General features: G+C 33.3%; 1 protein-coding gene across 8 annotated transcripts in view; it reads right to left on the bottom strand.

The window, feature by feature from the left end:
- The window catches only part of Kansl1l (KAT8 regulatory NSL complex subunit 1 like), a 99,766-nt gene that overhangs the window by 1,800 nt on the left and 81,167 nt on the right, over window positions 1-16,799 (bottom strand). For 4 of the 8 annotated variants that reach the window (XM_052193560.1, XM_052193564.1, XM_052193565.1 and 1 more), the window contains exons 8-14: window positions 15,296-15,403; window positions 7,761-7,889; window positions 5,893-6,014; window positions 4,861-4,985; window positions 3,514-3,568; window positions 2,223-2,335; window positions 784-952 (exon numbers count right to left, since the gene is read on the bottom strand). In XM_052193560.1, coding sequence (XP_052049520.1) covers window positions 784-952; window positions 2,223-2,335; window positions 3,514-3,568; window positions 4,861-4,985; window positions 5,893-6,014; window positions 7,761-7,889; window positions 15,296-15,403 — 821 coding nt within the window. The remainder of the gene's footprint in view (window positions 1-783; window positions 953-2,222; window positions 2,336-3,513; window positions 3,569-4,860; window positions 4,986-5,892; window positions 6,015-7,760; window positions 7,890-15,295; window positions 15,404-16,799) is intronic. The other 4 variants (XM_052193566.1, XM_052193569.1, XM_052193563.1 and 1 more) reach the window with 3 other exon arrangements.

Genomic DNA, 16,799 nt, shown 5'->3' with positions numbered 1-16,799 from the left:
TTGTTAAGGAATCTATAATGTCAGTTTCTATAGTTATTCTTCTAGTAGATAAGTTCCAGTTTTATTTTTCTCTCATGTGCAAATGGATATCCTGAGAATTTCCTGACTTTAGGAATTGTTTCTTCATTTTGCCTCTGCTAGAGAAAAAGCTGCGACAGAACACTTGCCTCTGTTCAGTGTAAGGATATGTGAGCAAAGCTCTTGTACGGATCTTACATTTGCTGTACTTCCTGTCTACCTCATTGTTATTACAGATATACACTGACTTTTTCTTCCTGATTGCCTACAACTTGGATATTAATTTCTATAGTTCCACTCCATTTTTGATCTAGTTATTTTTCAATACCTACAAATGGGGAAAGATGCATGAACTGATGTAGTGCTAGGACACACTCTCCTAGAGTAGGACTGGATTTATGTGGAGACAAACTTGTTAGAAGCAGAAAAACAGTAGTAGTGCTTACTGTGCACTGAGTGTGAGTCACCAGTGGAAAGATCTGTTCTTTAGAGCAAGTTTGATAGAATCCCCATTCCCTAACAGGTAAGTACATAGATAGTTGAAAGGTGTTACTGATATATTATGCCTTCAAAAAATAAATAAAAACAAATTGTTAATATAATGGAACTAGGGCGCTCCACTATAGACCTTCCTGGACATACTAGACTGAGCATCTCACTGACTTTGGTCTGTAATAAAGCACTTTACAATTAACAATTTCTACACATAAGTGAAATAAAGTGAAAAGGTAATCAAAAGAAAACACAGTCATAACTCAGGCTTACCTTGACTTCTTGACCATCGTTTAAAGAAAGGGAGTCCTGAGCACAGAGACTGTGGCTTTCTGCTGGGAGCTCAAAAGGACTTTCTGTAATACCCTGCTGAGCACTGCCAAGTTCACTTGAGTGTTCCTTCAGAACCACGTCCTGCCCCTCCGCATTTTTACTGTAAGCTCTAGTAGGGAAATAAATGAATGCAGGGCATCACTAGGTCAGTACTGCTTTTTTCTCAGCATTTCTACCCACGGTCATCTGATGCTCTTCCCAGTGTTGTCTTTAGGAAAGGTTTTATCCAAGGTTTAAACTCAGTGCTTCATTGTCACTAAGTACTCTATCACATTTGTTACTTGGTCTTTAAAAGACAGAAAGGGCCATGATCTTGCCCTTTACAGTTCTGAATTCTCAAGTTGTTCTGTATTATTTTTATATCAATCATGAAATGCTCGAGTTTCATTTTTTCCTCTGTATTTCTAGAAAGCTGTATTTCTAGGATGTGTAAAGGCACAGCAATTCTAGTCACTTATATTAGAACTCTTTCAATAAGCATTTACAGTATATCTAAGCAGAGAAAGGACTTTAATGTTATTTTGCTAATGGAAAGATGTCTTATAGGTTAAGAGACTGCTACATTTTACATGAAATTGCTTTTTTAGTTGTGGATATATTAAAAATCTATCAATATATTTTAAAACTATAAAATTTTAATATATTAAAAATAATGAAATATAATTGCAAAAACAGTAAGATATTATTCTCAAATAGGTAATTACTGACTGTCATAGTCTCCCTGAAAGTCTACCTATAGGCTTTTTTAAGACAGAATTTGGCTCTACAGCAAATGCTCTAACTTATTATCCTGCCTCAGACTCCTGAGTGTGGAACTCTGGGCATACGCTTATATACAACTTGTATATTTTTAAAGTCCCATGGACTATATGCCTTTTATACTAAAATAAAATTTCTCAAAGACTTTGCATAGTATTATGTTTGAGATGTTTGCTAAAATGAATTACACAAGCTCCCTCCCTAGTGCTGTTCACTATCTAAAGGACATGGAGATAACTGGCTTGGAGGCTTTGGAGAGGAGGTCTCCACTGTGCAGTCTATCCTGGCCTTAAACTGGAAAGCCCCTACATCAGCCTCCTAATTACTGGCATTTACCATGATTGCTATATAAAATGACATTACTTTATATAATGTTCCTGTCCTTGCTAGGTAAGTAATATAACTAATAATGATACTGTTTCATGATACAGCATGAAACTCATATGTAATTTCCCAGATATTTTTTGAGTGTAAGTTTGCATGTGCTGATGCCACATCTCACACCAGCTGACACTGTACCTGCTGCTTTCCTTCTCAGTGGTCTTTCTCAAGCTGTATGGCTAGCTTCTGTTCATTCCTCATATATTATGGCTTTGATGTTTTAAACTTAAAATACTTGCCTGTTGTTTCTTCTGTGCCATTTGCTTTGCTCCCACAGTGACCACCTAGCTTGCTCTCTCTCTTCATATTTTCTGTGTCTTAGGGAGAAGACTTCATCAGAAAGATCTTCTATCTGGTAAGATTTGGAAACAGAACAGGTTCAGATAGTCTCTGTGAGCAGGAAGCTGTTTGAGCATCCTTTTCGTGGCCTGTGTTTTAATATGTACCTAGATTACAGATGGACTCATAGTGCTCTCCATTTATCACAGCTTATGGAATTGTTTTGTTTGGACTTTTGTTGTTTAGGGACAGGATCTTGCTGTGTAGCTCAAGCTATCTTTGAATATGCACTCTTCGTACCTTAAGCTCTGGAGTGCAGAGATTGCAGGTATGTGCTATCTTGCCCAATCTATAAAAAGATAGTGTTACACTTTATTTATTCCATTGAATTCCATTGAGTAAGTATGGATTATCTTTTACGAAATACACAGTGTTCTGAGAACATGTTAATGTCAAAAAAAAGTAAAACTGATTGAGGTAAATCAGTATTCAGTTACTGACTTCTCTGGGTTTTAACTGGGTAACTCTAGGGCATTTTTTTTCTCCTGGCAGTGATCATTCTGACTTAGAGTGCATTGAAAAGCGAGAAGTACATTAACAGTAAGATACCATACTATAGCTGAAAAACAAGACCATTGGGCACAGAAGCACTGTTAATTAATAGAAACTATTATGTGCTTTCTCTATAATTCTAATTTTTACCTAAAGATAGAATCAGCTGTTAGACTGTATTTCCCTTCTGTTCTTTTTTTTTTTTCATTATTTCTTTGAGAGTTTAAGAGTTTCATACAGTGTGTTTTGATTCCTGCCATTGTTCTTAATGTAAGGTAGTCTATACAAGTTCAGAATTCTTTACCAATAAAAAGCAGCTCCTTAAAAAGTTCATAGCCTGGTCTGAAATGTTATGAATAATATTTATTCTTAATGTTTTATCCCATTAGCTATATACATTTTAATATAGAAGCATAAATATTTAATTATTGTCTAGGATTCCTTGACTCTTGGTATTAGCAATATATATGTACCACACTGCCCTTTTGTTTGGGTTGGTTTGGGAGATACACTATGCTATACATTACTTTTGTAGTCATATTTACAAAGCAATGTTTTTTTTTTAATTATTATCGTTTTTGAAAAAATTCTCAAAAAATCATGTTATTTTATATTTTCTTTTAGATATTTAAATATTAAATGATTAAAGCTTTATAATTTAGAAGGTGCAATTATCCCATTAAGCATAAAGCAGCTTACCTCTTCTTTGTTTAAGTTATGTTCATCAAGGGGCTGAAGAACAACCATCCTCCAGCTGTTGAAAATAACAAAAATATTTCAAACTGCTTTCATCCAAATATAGCAATTTTATTTTCTTTAAACAGCTAAATACATTAGGGTTTTATTTCCTCGAGACTTCCATAATTCAAATGGTTGCATTTTAATAGTTTGTCATTTTAAACATAAAAACAATACCTTTATAAAAAGAAAATGGAAGATTAATCTTTATATACCTTAAAGTGAATAGTCTCTTCTATATGGTTGCTCTTCTATATAGTTCTAATTATGTGCTGGCTTTGAATTAACTCAGTAGTAATCTAATAAATGGGCTTGAGCAAAAATGAGAAATCTAACCTGATTCCTAGTATTTTCCAGTTTTCTTTGGTATGGAAATGTGTGCCGTGCCTCCTTTGGAATTAGTTACTAGCTGCTTCACAACTGGCCCACAGAGTCTTCCAGAGTATGCTGAAAATGTTGCTATGGAATACTATAACAGCAATCCTTATTGTAGAAAATGCCAAGCCTGTGTGTATGTAACTATAGTACCTATAGTACCAGGCTTACTCCTCAGGTTAACTGTGAAGTACTAAGTAAACTTATAGAAATAAAATGGATATAGATGGCAATGCATAGAATATGGCTGGTACCTTGCTCTGTGTTCATCTCCAGCATTTTCTATTTCCTGGTGCCATATTTATATCTTATATTTAGAGGAGACTGCTTTCATTGTTGTACAAAACATGGCTGCCTTCATTGCAAATGTACGCATGGATTCAAGGAGCGCTGTAATCTGGTTCATCTCTAGCTCAGTCTTGTATTAAGTATTCCAAACCTCCAGGTCTGGCTAGGCCTTCCACACTTGTGTCTGTGTAACCAATTTCACCTTCATGGATTATTTCCCTAGACATTCCCTTTCACTTTTCTATTTGATTTTTTTTTTTTTTATTGCTGAATTGGAAACACATCAGAAACTTCTTTTTGTTCACAAGCATTACTGTCTTAACAGCATAAATACACATGCAAAAATAGTTGCTTTCTTTTAATTCTTTGCAGCCAAGTATATCTCTATCATAAAAGGTAAGGACTATTTGTTGTAGTTTTTACACGGCTAAAGTACCGTGTATGCTAGTAAATGTGCATAATAGATGAAATCAATTTTATAAAAATCTACTTTAAATGCTAACATCAGGTTTAATATAAAGTTTCCTTTTACCATTTTCCTTATGTGTAAATAGGGAGGGGGGATCATTCTACTCTTAGTTATAACTTGACTCTGAATTCAAGTTTACTAAAGAAAGAAGAAAGGAAACATGTAAGTATACGTACCGTGGAGTAAGTATTTCTTTATACTGGAGTTTCTCTAATTTGGCTGGTGCTACTAATGACATGGGAATCACAATGTTATCTATATCATAAGAGCTCTCACTTCTTAACCTCCGTCGTACAGTATTCTGTAACACAGAATTAGTATACTAATTTACAATAATGTTTTAGTTATTTGTGGTGATATTCCTTCATTAGTTATATAAAAACGGTATGTAGTATATCTGTGACATAATTTTTGTAAATTCATTGTTATGAAATCTAATTATAAAATGCTAAGAAAGCCAGTTAAGAGGGCTTATCTTTTGTAAACAAAGACATCTCTTTTAAAACTTATATGTTTATTTTGTATAAAAACACATACAATTATTTGAAAGGCCATGAAATTTGGGGAGCTCCTGAGTGAAGCTGGCTGCTACAGGTCTTCATGTATGTGTTCCTGGTTCAGACTCCCCAGCAAAACGTTGATACTTGTGATCTTTCTATTGTCCAGGCAAGAAATACAAATAAGCAGTTTAACAACACAAATCCATATGCTCATTGGCAAAACTGGGTTTAGCCCTGGATGTTAGACATGGTCATAAGTTTATAACAGAAGTAGAATTTATAAACAAAGATTAATAAATTGCTATCTTCCAAGTAAAAATGTTTTATTTAACCATTACTATTTTCTAAGGAGACAGTTCTAAAACATGTCTAGTAAATAAGTCTGGCATGGATTAGTGAAATAATCCTACAGGTTTTTTGTTTTTTGTTTTTTTAACCAGCTTGTTTTCTTTAAAATTCTATAAAACTATTTTAGAATTTACTATATAAGATTTAAAAACAGGGCTGGTGAGATGGCTCAGCGGTTAAGAGCACTGATATTCTTCGAAAGGTCCTGAGTTCAAATCCCAGCAACCACATGGTGGCTCACAACTATCCATAACGAGATCTGACTCCCTCTTCTGGAGTGTCTGAAGACAGCTACAGTGAACTTACATATAAATAATAAATAAACAAATCACTAAAACAAAAGATTTAAAAACAACCTACTTGTGAGGATGAATTCTGGGTTCTTGATGTAACATTGGCATTAGAGACAGCAGTAAAATTGCAATGAGATCCTGGTTCTGAACGTTGAAAAGCAAATTCTTCAAATCTAGTTCTTTCTCCTGCTGTGGAAAGAACCCTTCAGAATGTCACATGTTAAAAATAACTTATATGTATTAGAATTATTTTCCCAAATAAGTGAGGGGTAATTGAGCCTTATTTAGTTTTGTTTGCTTGTTTTTATTTTGTACAAAAATACATACAATTATTTGAAAGGCCATATATTAGAATTATTTTCCCAAGTAAGTGAGGGGTAATTGAGACTTACTTAGTTTTGTTTGCTTGTTTTTAAAGACATAGTGAGAAAACAGAAGAAAATTATAAAACAAGCATCTCGGCTTTTTCTAATTTCTGGGATCTTGATGTTTTCTACCTACTATATTTGATAATATTGTTCCTTGAGTAGTCTTTTCTGTTGTCTTTATTTTTGTTGTTTAGGCACATATTGAGGCTATAGTGTCAAGATGAACCTTAAGTTTCCTGTTGTCTTTCTTTTTTTTTTTTTTGTTATTTTTGCCTGTCTTACTTTGTGTGAGATTTGCTCAAGTTGACCATCTGAGTTTTTATTTTTATTCAATTTCATTTAAGCAATTTTAGTAATTTCAAAAGGTTCTAGGGTTTTAGTATTCATTTGATATAACATCCAATAACTTTCATTAATGAGATTCATTTTCTCACAATATTCATTTGATATCTGCTCTTATTAGTATGTATGTTTCTGTCAAGTTCTGCTTATTTTCCTACTTGTTATTCTTTATGGTATTTTCTTCGAATCAAAACCTACATATAGAAATTAGGAATTGCCTTCCAGTCTTCTTTTATCCTAGAAGAATTCATTTACAAAGGCAATGTCTTGTTAAAGGCTGCCGACTCTATTTTATTGATGCCTTTTTAATGATCCCCTTATATTTATTAAATTTGAATATATCATATATTTTTATTTAAATAATCTATATTTCACAGTCTGTTACTAAGGAATTATCATTTCCCCATGTGATCCTTGCTTGTCTGCTCTTAAATGACAAACAAAATCTCTAGATGTATTTGAGAGCTTGTTCATTTTCTGCCACAATGTGTTTGATCAGACTGTACTATTTAGAGGTCCATTTTGAAAATGAAACTAGATGCTCTAGAATACTAGAGATAAATGTAGATTCTAATTTATTAAGTTTGTCCATGTTATTGAAATTTTACACCTGGGGAGGATTTGACTAATGAATATGATATTATATTCACTAGGTCAGTGAGCAGGAACCAAAGGTACACAGATTACTTTCTCTTCAAAATACATTTTTCTGTTTTTAACAACTATAATAACTGTCATATCCAAAGTCCTTACAACAAATTAACTTAATATTATTAGAACAGCTCTATTTTCAAGTGTTAGCTCTTATTCATTTGTAAATGTAAATGGAGAGACTCCTAAGGAGAATTGAAAAGGGTCATTGAAGTTCCTTGGTTGAATCCTGACCACTTTTTCAATATCTAAGACATTAGTATTGTTCATAAATTTCTACAGAGAACCTTACACTGTCCTAGTCTGAGTCTAGTACATCCTCGGAGACTCAACTCAGTGTGGATGGATGACAGCTAACAATAGGCAAGGGATCAGAAAACAGGGATGAAATTATTGCTGTAAAATGGACAGATTCCCAGCTTACAAATCCCCAATTAAGCACATGGATATACTCATTTTAGGTAGGTAGTGACTGGTCTGGATAATAAATTTCACAAGATAAGGATTCTTTGAAGAATATTTTTTCTTTATTTTTAATATTTAAACTAATGGTCACACCTTCATTTTAACCTACCTAATGCTGTTTCACTTAAATGTCTTTTTTTTCTTCCCTGTAATAGTTGTGCAGATGATTGTGACCTTATTTGAGGCTTACATATAGGTGAATATCCATTTCTCCACTGATTCAGAGAAGTGCCTTGTACTAAAACAAATAGAGGGGGAAAAAAAGAGGCTGTGTGAAGCTTTTGGCTTTTAACAGAGACAGTGAACATGCTAAAATTTTCTATTTAAAATGTTGAAATTCTTAACTTATTAGTCCAAAATTACATGGAATGAAATAAAAATTCAATTACCAAGAGGGATTATTTAGTTTAAGAACTAAAAATAAATGAAACAGTAGCATTCCCCAGAAATATCCTCATGAAATGTCCAATTTTCATTTTTATTTTTACTTATTTGTAAGTGGATAAAAAAAAGGCTTTATGTTTTCAATGTCTTCAAAATCAGTAAGCATTGGTTCAGATCTGTGAATCTTGGCTAAATGCCAATTTAAATACTGAAGTTGTTATCCTTAAATCTGTGAACATTTAAGCACCCAGTGAGCTTCAACATGGTCATGAGTCATGGACTGTGAAAGCAAGAACCTTATTTCATCCCACTGTGACAATGAGTACCACTGTTATTTAACCTTAAATACCTGAATCTTAAATAATGTAAGTTGATATCTCTGCCTCAGTTTCTTCAATATATTTATAATATATATTTTAATATATTTATATATAGCAGCTCTCTTGAGAATATGAGAATTCAATAAATTACTGAAATAGGTGTCTCTCATGAAAAATGTGCCATAAATGTTAGCTTTATTATGAGTGTCGTACATCTGAACCTCATAGCTCAATATTGGTCTAGTGAGTATATTGGCACCTTTTGGGAAATAGGATCTTTGGAATAAAGGTTTGGAAATGTAGAATAGAATAGAAAAAAAAATATGAAGACTGTCAGTTACACTAAGGGCAAAATAGAAGTCACAGGCTAACAACAGTTACCAGGAATCCAGTCACAACATAGCAAATCGCTCTATAAAACACAGTCCAGGTTCCTTATAGATAGGCTTATGCATAGGTACACACATTTGTCAGAAAAAAAAATATGAATCAGAGTTTACGAAGCATCTCTGCCAAACATCCTGTGGAATTTAGCAGAAGAAAGTCGAAGCAAGGGAAGAGGACTGCCGCAAAAATGTGATCAGTATCAGTTGTTTTAGACCTACAAGAAAATAAAAATGGCAACAGAAAGCGGATGTGGAGCAGCTAGTAGACTGTAAAGCCAGGTTAGATCTCACTCAGCTAGGCTACTTTCCTAGGTTCTCTACCACTCAGATAACAAGATGTAGCTTTCTACAGAGTAATGGCTAGTCAAGGTAAGGTCTCCATCATGCCCCACTTCTTTGTTTTCCCAATCACAGTCTAAAAATAGCATTGAGTCCAAATCTGCTTTTTTCACTAACTGTAAATAGAACAGTCCTAGCCATAAATGTCAGCTTCGAAGTGAGAATACAAACTCCTAAAATCTTGAGTACTAACACCATAAATAACCTAGAAGTGAACAAATCACTTTAAGAATTTTGGAGTGTTTCCTAGCTATAGGTTAATAGATCTCTAAAACAAGAGAAAGAAGTGTGGCCTGGAAGCCTCTCCAGAGAAAGCGTAAGAAATGGAAAACACAATCGTTCAGATGTTAACTTAATCAGTTGAGCCATGTAATGAGATAACCAGAGCTAGAAAATCAAAATTTGGCTGAAAAAGCTTGTCCAGTTGAAAGAACAGAATGAAGAAAAGAAAATATAAAGGTATAGTAAATGAAGAGCATTTGAAGGGACAACCTTGAATTTTTCCTGAATTGCTTACATAAATTCTTCAGATTTTAAAGAGTTTACTTCAATGCCAAACTTTGGAATTTTTTAAAACAATTTTAAAAAAACAAAACAAAACGTGTTTTAAGTCATGAGAGTACAAACAGATAAATATACTCTAAAAATTACAAGAAAGAAATTTGAAAAATTATTGCAAAGAAATGAGGATTAATGAAACTGGATATATGAAAATAATGACCAGGAAAAAAATAGCAAAATTCTAAAGACATTAAAATTCCCTTCTATCCAACAAAAGGAGAGAAAGATGTTAAATAGAAGGACATGACAAGAGCAATCTTTACGTACCTAGACAGCATCACTAACAGGAAGTTTACACCAGTGGTGCATCTTTACTGGGGGGTGGGTATTATAAGCAAGTCCCATCTAACTCACCCTTTAATTATCCTCATTGCCTTATAGGTCATAGTGAGAAAGGATAAAATAGCCTATATAAAGGTTGGAAACAGCTTGGTGAAAACCAGCAGGATCCAGTCTGTCTTGTTGGAGCTTAAGGGTCTTCCATTACTTCCCTAAAGTGTACCCTTAAAAGAAGTAACAATCTGTAATCTAAATATCATAGGCTATGATGATTGAGGGGAAATAAAAACTAGACTTTTAATACAGATAGGTTATTCTGTGGGGGATAATGTAGGCATAAAGAGATTTCTAAATAAGATGCATGAAGGAGCCTAGCTCTGTGGTTTTGGATTGCTCGAGGTTGTGCACCTCTTACAGGTTATGCTTTTCTTAGACCTCTTAGAGGTCATGTTTCTCTTATTCCTTGCAGCTAATCACTCTAAAACCATAAAGTTAGACAACTCTGATACACTCTAATTCACATAAGTCCTGAAAGAGCAGGAAGAATTCCCATTTGCCCTTTACTCATATACTGAGAGCCTGCTCTGCATGACAGTAAGGTCGTCACATACCCACTCAGTTGTCAAGAATCAGTGAATATTCCTGGCTAATGTACAGACTGACTCACCAGTTAATCCGTGTAATCTTAAATGGACTTGAATTATATGATACATTCCTTAGGTCTTTTCCCTTACCCATACCTTGTAACATTTGGATTAAAAACAGGCCTTTCTGTTGGTTTTGCTGCCATTTCCTCTTGTCTAGACTAATCATGTACTTACTCAACTTTACAGTTTGACTTTCTTACTTCCTCATCTTTAGTCAACATGATTTTGTAAGTATAAATCAGGATAATAGAACAGGGTAAAGTATTGTAGTAAGCCAAAGACCTGTCTGCTTATCTTACACATTTACTCTGAGGAATACCAGGGTATTTGTACAGACTTAGAAGCACCACATTGTCTTATGTCACCATAGTATGACTTTATTTCAATTACTTAAAGTCTTATGTAGTATAAGTCAACATGTATGCAACAACTTAGATGATTGTGCCAGTATCTGAATCAGCTAAGATATGGCTGAAATGCAGGGTCCTGGGTCCCATACCAAACTTGTTGAATCAGTCTGCATTCTAAGAATATTCCTCAAGTAATGTACTTACATATTGATTCCAAAGTGACCCTCAGCATTTCTATCTAGAATTCTTCTCCATTTTTCATCCACCTTAACCTCTTTTTTTTTTTTTTTTTGCCTTAGGAAAAGCTATTATAGACTTATCATGCATCTTTACATCTTGCCCTGTAAGAGTTATTTTGTTGACTTTCTTCTTGAGAGAGAGAGAGAGAAATTTCTGGTGCTTTATGTATTTTTCAGCATTTAATAGTATCTTAGCACAAAGATCTTCCCAATGTGAAACTCTACTTTTAGGCATAGAAAGAATCGTAATGCTCATTTGAGTTGTGAATGGTAGGGAATAAGAATAGGAAAAAGAAACTGATAAAACACAAAAGAATATTGCATTGATTTGCCTAGTAGTAAAGCAACATGAAACTCAAGTATATTCTAACTCATATGTTTAAATTTTCCATTACATATGCCATATGACATTACTATATTATTGCTAGGTTCAGTTTCAATTGTTGCCTAATATTTATACTGCATGATCACTATTAGAAGAAACAAAATATGTATATATTCATTTTTGCATATTTCCTTTCAAAAATATGTACATTTTATAATCTGCACATGTCAAACGTGAAATGATAATTTAAATTAGAATATAAGTATGTAAGTATTGTTCTCTCATACCTTATTCTTCATTATTGTTCAGTTGTGTAACATTTCTCTGAATATTAGGTATTCTGTAGCTGCTAGACATGAGCTTTTACCACTATCACAAACAACTACTATTACAGTCTTCAGAATATCATATTTCTATATTTTTAAAAAAGAATTTATTCTCAGAATTAACCTCAATGAGTAGAACTATGTCATATAGAAGTTCCTGACCATAACCTATATTTTATAGTACTACTTATATCGCCTTAAGCATAGGTTGTTCCTTGCTCTAGGCATTTTGATTTTTTTATTATGAAAAACTTTAAAATACAAAAAGAGACTCTTTAATAATGATCTCCCATGAATTTTGCACCTCTCTTTAACATGAATAATCTTATTTCATCTCTTTTGCCAACCTTTTATGTGTCATATGTCAGCATGAATCTTAAAAATAACTGATAAAGTATAGGTATAGTTAAGTGACTATAGGTATTACTAAAAATGAAAATATTAAATATACAACAAAAAAATCCATGTTCATATTTGGATTATCTACCTGTCTTTGTTAAATTCTTTTTAAGTGTGTGTAACTAATTACTTCATCAGAATTTTAACAGATTATTTATATTGAATATGAGTTAATAGGTTTTACATGACTATAATTGAAAAAAATATACATTTATAAAATTCCATTCCATTGCAAGGAGCAACCTATTTTGTTTCCATCCTTAAGTGCAGTTTAAGATATTTTCTAAAATTGCATATTGTAGTGTTTACTTAACCAATTAACATAATTCTGTCATAATTTAAGTTGTTACTAATCTTACATGATCACAAAATGCAGAGACATTTCTGAAGTAAGACATATTTAAGATTAGACTAGATTTTACTAAAGAAAATTTGAATCATAATTCAAAGTTTGCAGTTCAGTAAATATTCTCTGTAAGTACATAAGTGGTGATTTTAGTTTTAAGAGTCTTATAAGTGAATTTTAGTGCCTCCTAAATGGCCTGTATCAATCCTTGTGCTATTTTAAGTATTTAAGAGTATTGTTTTTATTGTAGTGATAGAAACTATTTAAAATATTTCAACTTAGCAATAGCTTGATATTCCCAAACTGTCTAACACAAGTCCTCAGTAAATGTTATATTTTTGTTTTCTTTCTAATTATCACCAGGGATATCTAGTTTTTCTGATTCTAATATAAGGAGTCATCTCAAATTTGTTTTAATAAACTATATGAGAACAGACCTTAGTCAGTATTGAATTATACTGAGTACCAATAAAAGGCAGTTAATTATTCAGTGCACAGCCTTTGGCCTATTCACTCTGCTCTCTAGCTGTACCTTGCTGTGATTTGTATTCAAGAATAATACCAGCGTTTTGTTTAAAGTACCAAATATAGTTTAAAGTGCCTTTAGATACTGTTGGCATATAAGACTACATCAAGCATTCTTCTCATTGGCTTAAAGATTTATGTGTATGGTTGTTTTGTCCGTATGTATGTGTGTCATCTGCATGTCTGGTACATACAGAGGTCAGAAAGGACATAAGGTTTCTCTGCAACTGCAGTTACAGATGGTTGTAAGCTACCACATGGGTGCTAGGAACTGAACTCCGATCTTCTGCAGAAACACATGCTCTTAACTGCTAAACTATCTTTAGCCCCTTGTCACTTATATTTATTGACTAAGCCTCCTTTCTACACTTTAGGAATAAACAGTAAGTCTTTTTGTCTGTGTCTTGGCCTTGGGCCTTAGTTTATATGAATTGACTTCCTTTTATTCAGTATCACCATACTTTAGTGATTATAACTATAAGGCATTTTAATACATGACACTTTCTTTTGATCTTTTAAAAATTATATTTGCTATCTTTCAACATTTTCTCTGAGACAAACGTCAGAATAATTTTGTTTAAAGAGAATATTTCAGCCAGGCCTGGTGGCGAACACCAAGAACCACAGGATTTAAGAGGCTGAGACAAGGTGACCAAGAGGTAAGGACAGCAGAGCTGTCTCACTCTGTCCCACTGTGGCCTGGAATAATTATTGAAGTACAGACTTCCTTAATCCTGGCAATCCTCTGTCACCCTCCCTGAGTGCTAGAATTGTAGAGGGGGGGGGGAAGTTAACTTTAAAAATACTTTCTTGCCAAGTGTATTGAGCAGAACATGCCTTTTGTCTCAGTACTGGGAAGGGAGAAGAAGGCAGATCTCTTGAGTTTGTTCAAGGACAAGCCATTGCAAACGGAAACCCTATCCCAAAAATCAAAAGAAAAACAACAAAACCCTTTTGTGATTCAAATTAAGATTCTCTGAATTCAGTGAGACACAGAAAGCAGACATTTAAGGTAGGAAGTGTCTTATAACCACAGCAGTTTATTCCCTCATAGAGTAGCATCTTTCATGTTGTCTCTGCAGAGCTATAAATTATTAAAGTTAATGTAAACCCTTGTTTGTTCTAGAGACATTACCATTGAATGAAGACTTTGTTCCTTCACATATTCTGTGTAATTACTACTGTAATTATATAAGCTGGTGGGGATATTTTTGTTGGTTTTCTCCCTTTGCTGTCCAGTGGTCTTAACTGATCAGGACTTTTGGATACTGAGCAACCCACAGCCTCCCTCCTCAGCTCTAAAATGGCTGGATTTTATTATAAAACCCACTTAACATCTACTTATTTTTGCATGTAGATATGTTTTACTTGGAAATAATGTTTGCTTTCTTTCGATACTAAATATACAGCATTGCAGACAGTCAGAGTATGTTGATTTTTTTTCATTTCATATTATTCCTAAGCATAGACAATTCCTTTACAAAGCACTCATAAACAGTTTAATATAATTTCCTTGAGGTTTATTGTATAAATTTTTATTTATTTAAAATTTATGTATTTATTTATTTAAAATTATTCAAGCCAACTATAATTTATTGTGATTTATGTTTTAAGTGTATAAAATCTTTTACTCAGAAAAATTAACAGTACTATATATTAGAGTGGTTCTCAGATCACTTCATGATTATACTCGAGTATAAGGAAGATAAAATCTGTTGTGTGCTTTCTGATGAGTCCCTCCTTGGTTGAACTGCAGTTTCAGCACTACCAGTTACGTTTGTGTTGCTTTCCCCCTTCAGTGTTCTAGATGAGCTATGCAGCACATTCAGATCATGTCTACTAGAGAACTTACAGGCACTAAATATCTGAGCTAATAAAAAGCATTAGGATCCTTAATTTTACCATGTAAGAAGACTTTGCTATTTATAACTTTTTCTTTATATAACATTCATTCATTGTTTATTCATTTCCCTCCTCCCACTCCTTCTCAAATTCCACCCTTTCCCTCCCTGCCTCATGTCCTGGGACCAAGGACCTCAAACAGTAGGCCATTAAACATGGTTCTCTGTGTGTATGTGTGACTTATAGAAAAGTATTAAAAATTAAGGATTTGCATTTATTCTTTTCTTAAATTTTATTTACTTAGAATGCAAAAAAACTGAATGTAGACAATGTATAAAAGCATGTGCAAGCGCACACAGATGTGAATGGGACATACCAGGTGGTGGCGACAAGACACAGTCACCTACAAGTTTATTTTCAGCAAGCTCTCCTTTCATGTCGGTCTTCTTGAATAATGTCTCAAAATGAAGATGAAGAGGAATTTCTGCAAAAAAGTAGAAAATTATTTTTGGTAAACACCACTTTCCATAGCCTAATACTAATTTTCTTTCTTTTTAATAAATAGCACATAAACTTAAGAAAAAATTTAAACAATAAGAATTTTGTGAAGTAAAAGTATCACAATACTTTTATCAGAAGGTTAGTAAATATGTTTATAATGTTACTGATTAGGTATAGTTAACAAACAAACTAGTATATGAACAATTCTGAGTATGTTACAAGTCTCACAAATGCACCACAAAATTTTACAAAAATATTTAAAAAATAAAAATTATTTTTATATGGTGCTAGTTGTTAAACACCTTTATAAACAGAATGCATGAAACATCAAGTTTCACATTATTTTATTTTATAACTAAAGCTACTTGTATAAAGACTAACATCCACCGAGAAGTTCTCTTCCTTCAGACAGAGACTTATGGAAATTCAGTTGAAAATGTTGGTGGATTTTATACTAAAAGAGAAGCCACGGTACAGATAAGGTGTGCTGTATATTTTCCCACATTATTTATTGTGTGTGAGAGGGGTGGGCTTGTACAGGGTCCACAACATGGGCAAGTGGACGTCAGATGGGACCTCCTTCATGGAAGTTAGATTTTCCTTCTGCCATGTGGATCCCCGGATTGAACTAGGGTTGTCAGGCTGTGGAGAGTGCATTTTACCTGTTAAGCCACCCATATCAAACTACTTATTAATCAAGAGTGTTTTCATTAGTAAATGTAAAACCTAGGCCAGTGAGATAGTTTAGCAAATAAAGACACTCCCATCAAGCATGACAACATGGGGTACAGAAAAAAGTGACTCCAGAGTATTGCTCTCTTACCTATACACATATCGTGGCATGCATACACCATGTAACATACAAACACATAAAATATGAATAAAAGTTTTATCGAATATGAACATAAAATATTTTTTAAAAGCATGAATAGATACATATACTTTCCCTGAGAAACAGTTTTTAGGGAACTTCGTTTTTAAACCTATTGAATGTTTAGTCAGCAATGCACAGAATTATTTATGAACACCTATATCAGGAGAGACTGAAAATATGTTGGATTTTACACAGTGAGTTGAACTACTTTCTCAACAGTTTTGCTTTATTAGTATTGTTTTTGAGACAGTATCTCACTATATAACCCTAACTGGCCTGGAGCTTGCTATTTGGGTCAGGTTAGCCTCAAAAAAATCACAGAAATTTGCCTACATCTGTCTCCCCAATTCTGAGATTAAAGGGGTGCATCATCTAGCCTGGTTCAGGACTTAAATGACAACACGTATTCATACAATAGAAAGTCTAAGTAATTTGATGCAAAAATGAAAAAAATTAAATACTATGCTTTAAAACATTGCTTAAGCTTTTCAAGATTTTGTCTTCC

Source organism: Apodemus sylvaticus, chromosome 9, assembly GCF_947179515.1.
Source record: "Apodemus sylvaticus chromosome 9, mApoSyl1.1, whole genome shotgun sequence".
Taxonomy (NCBI): domain Eukaryota; kingdom Metazoa; phylum Chordata; class Mammalia; order Rodentia; family Muridae; genus Apodemus; species Apodemus sylvaticus.
The sequence above is the reverse complement of the archived record's forward strand: the minus strand, read 5'-3'. Positions and strand labels throughout refer to the sequence as shown.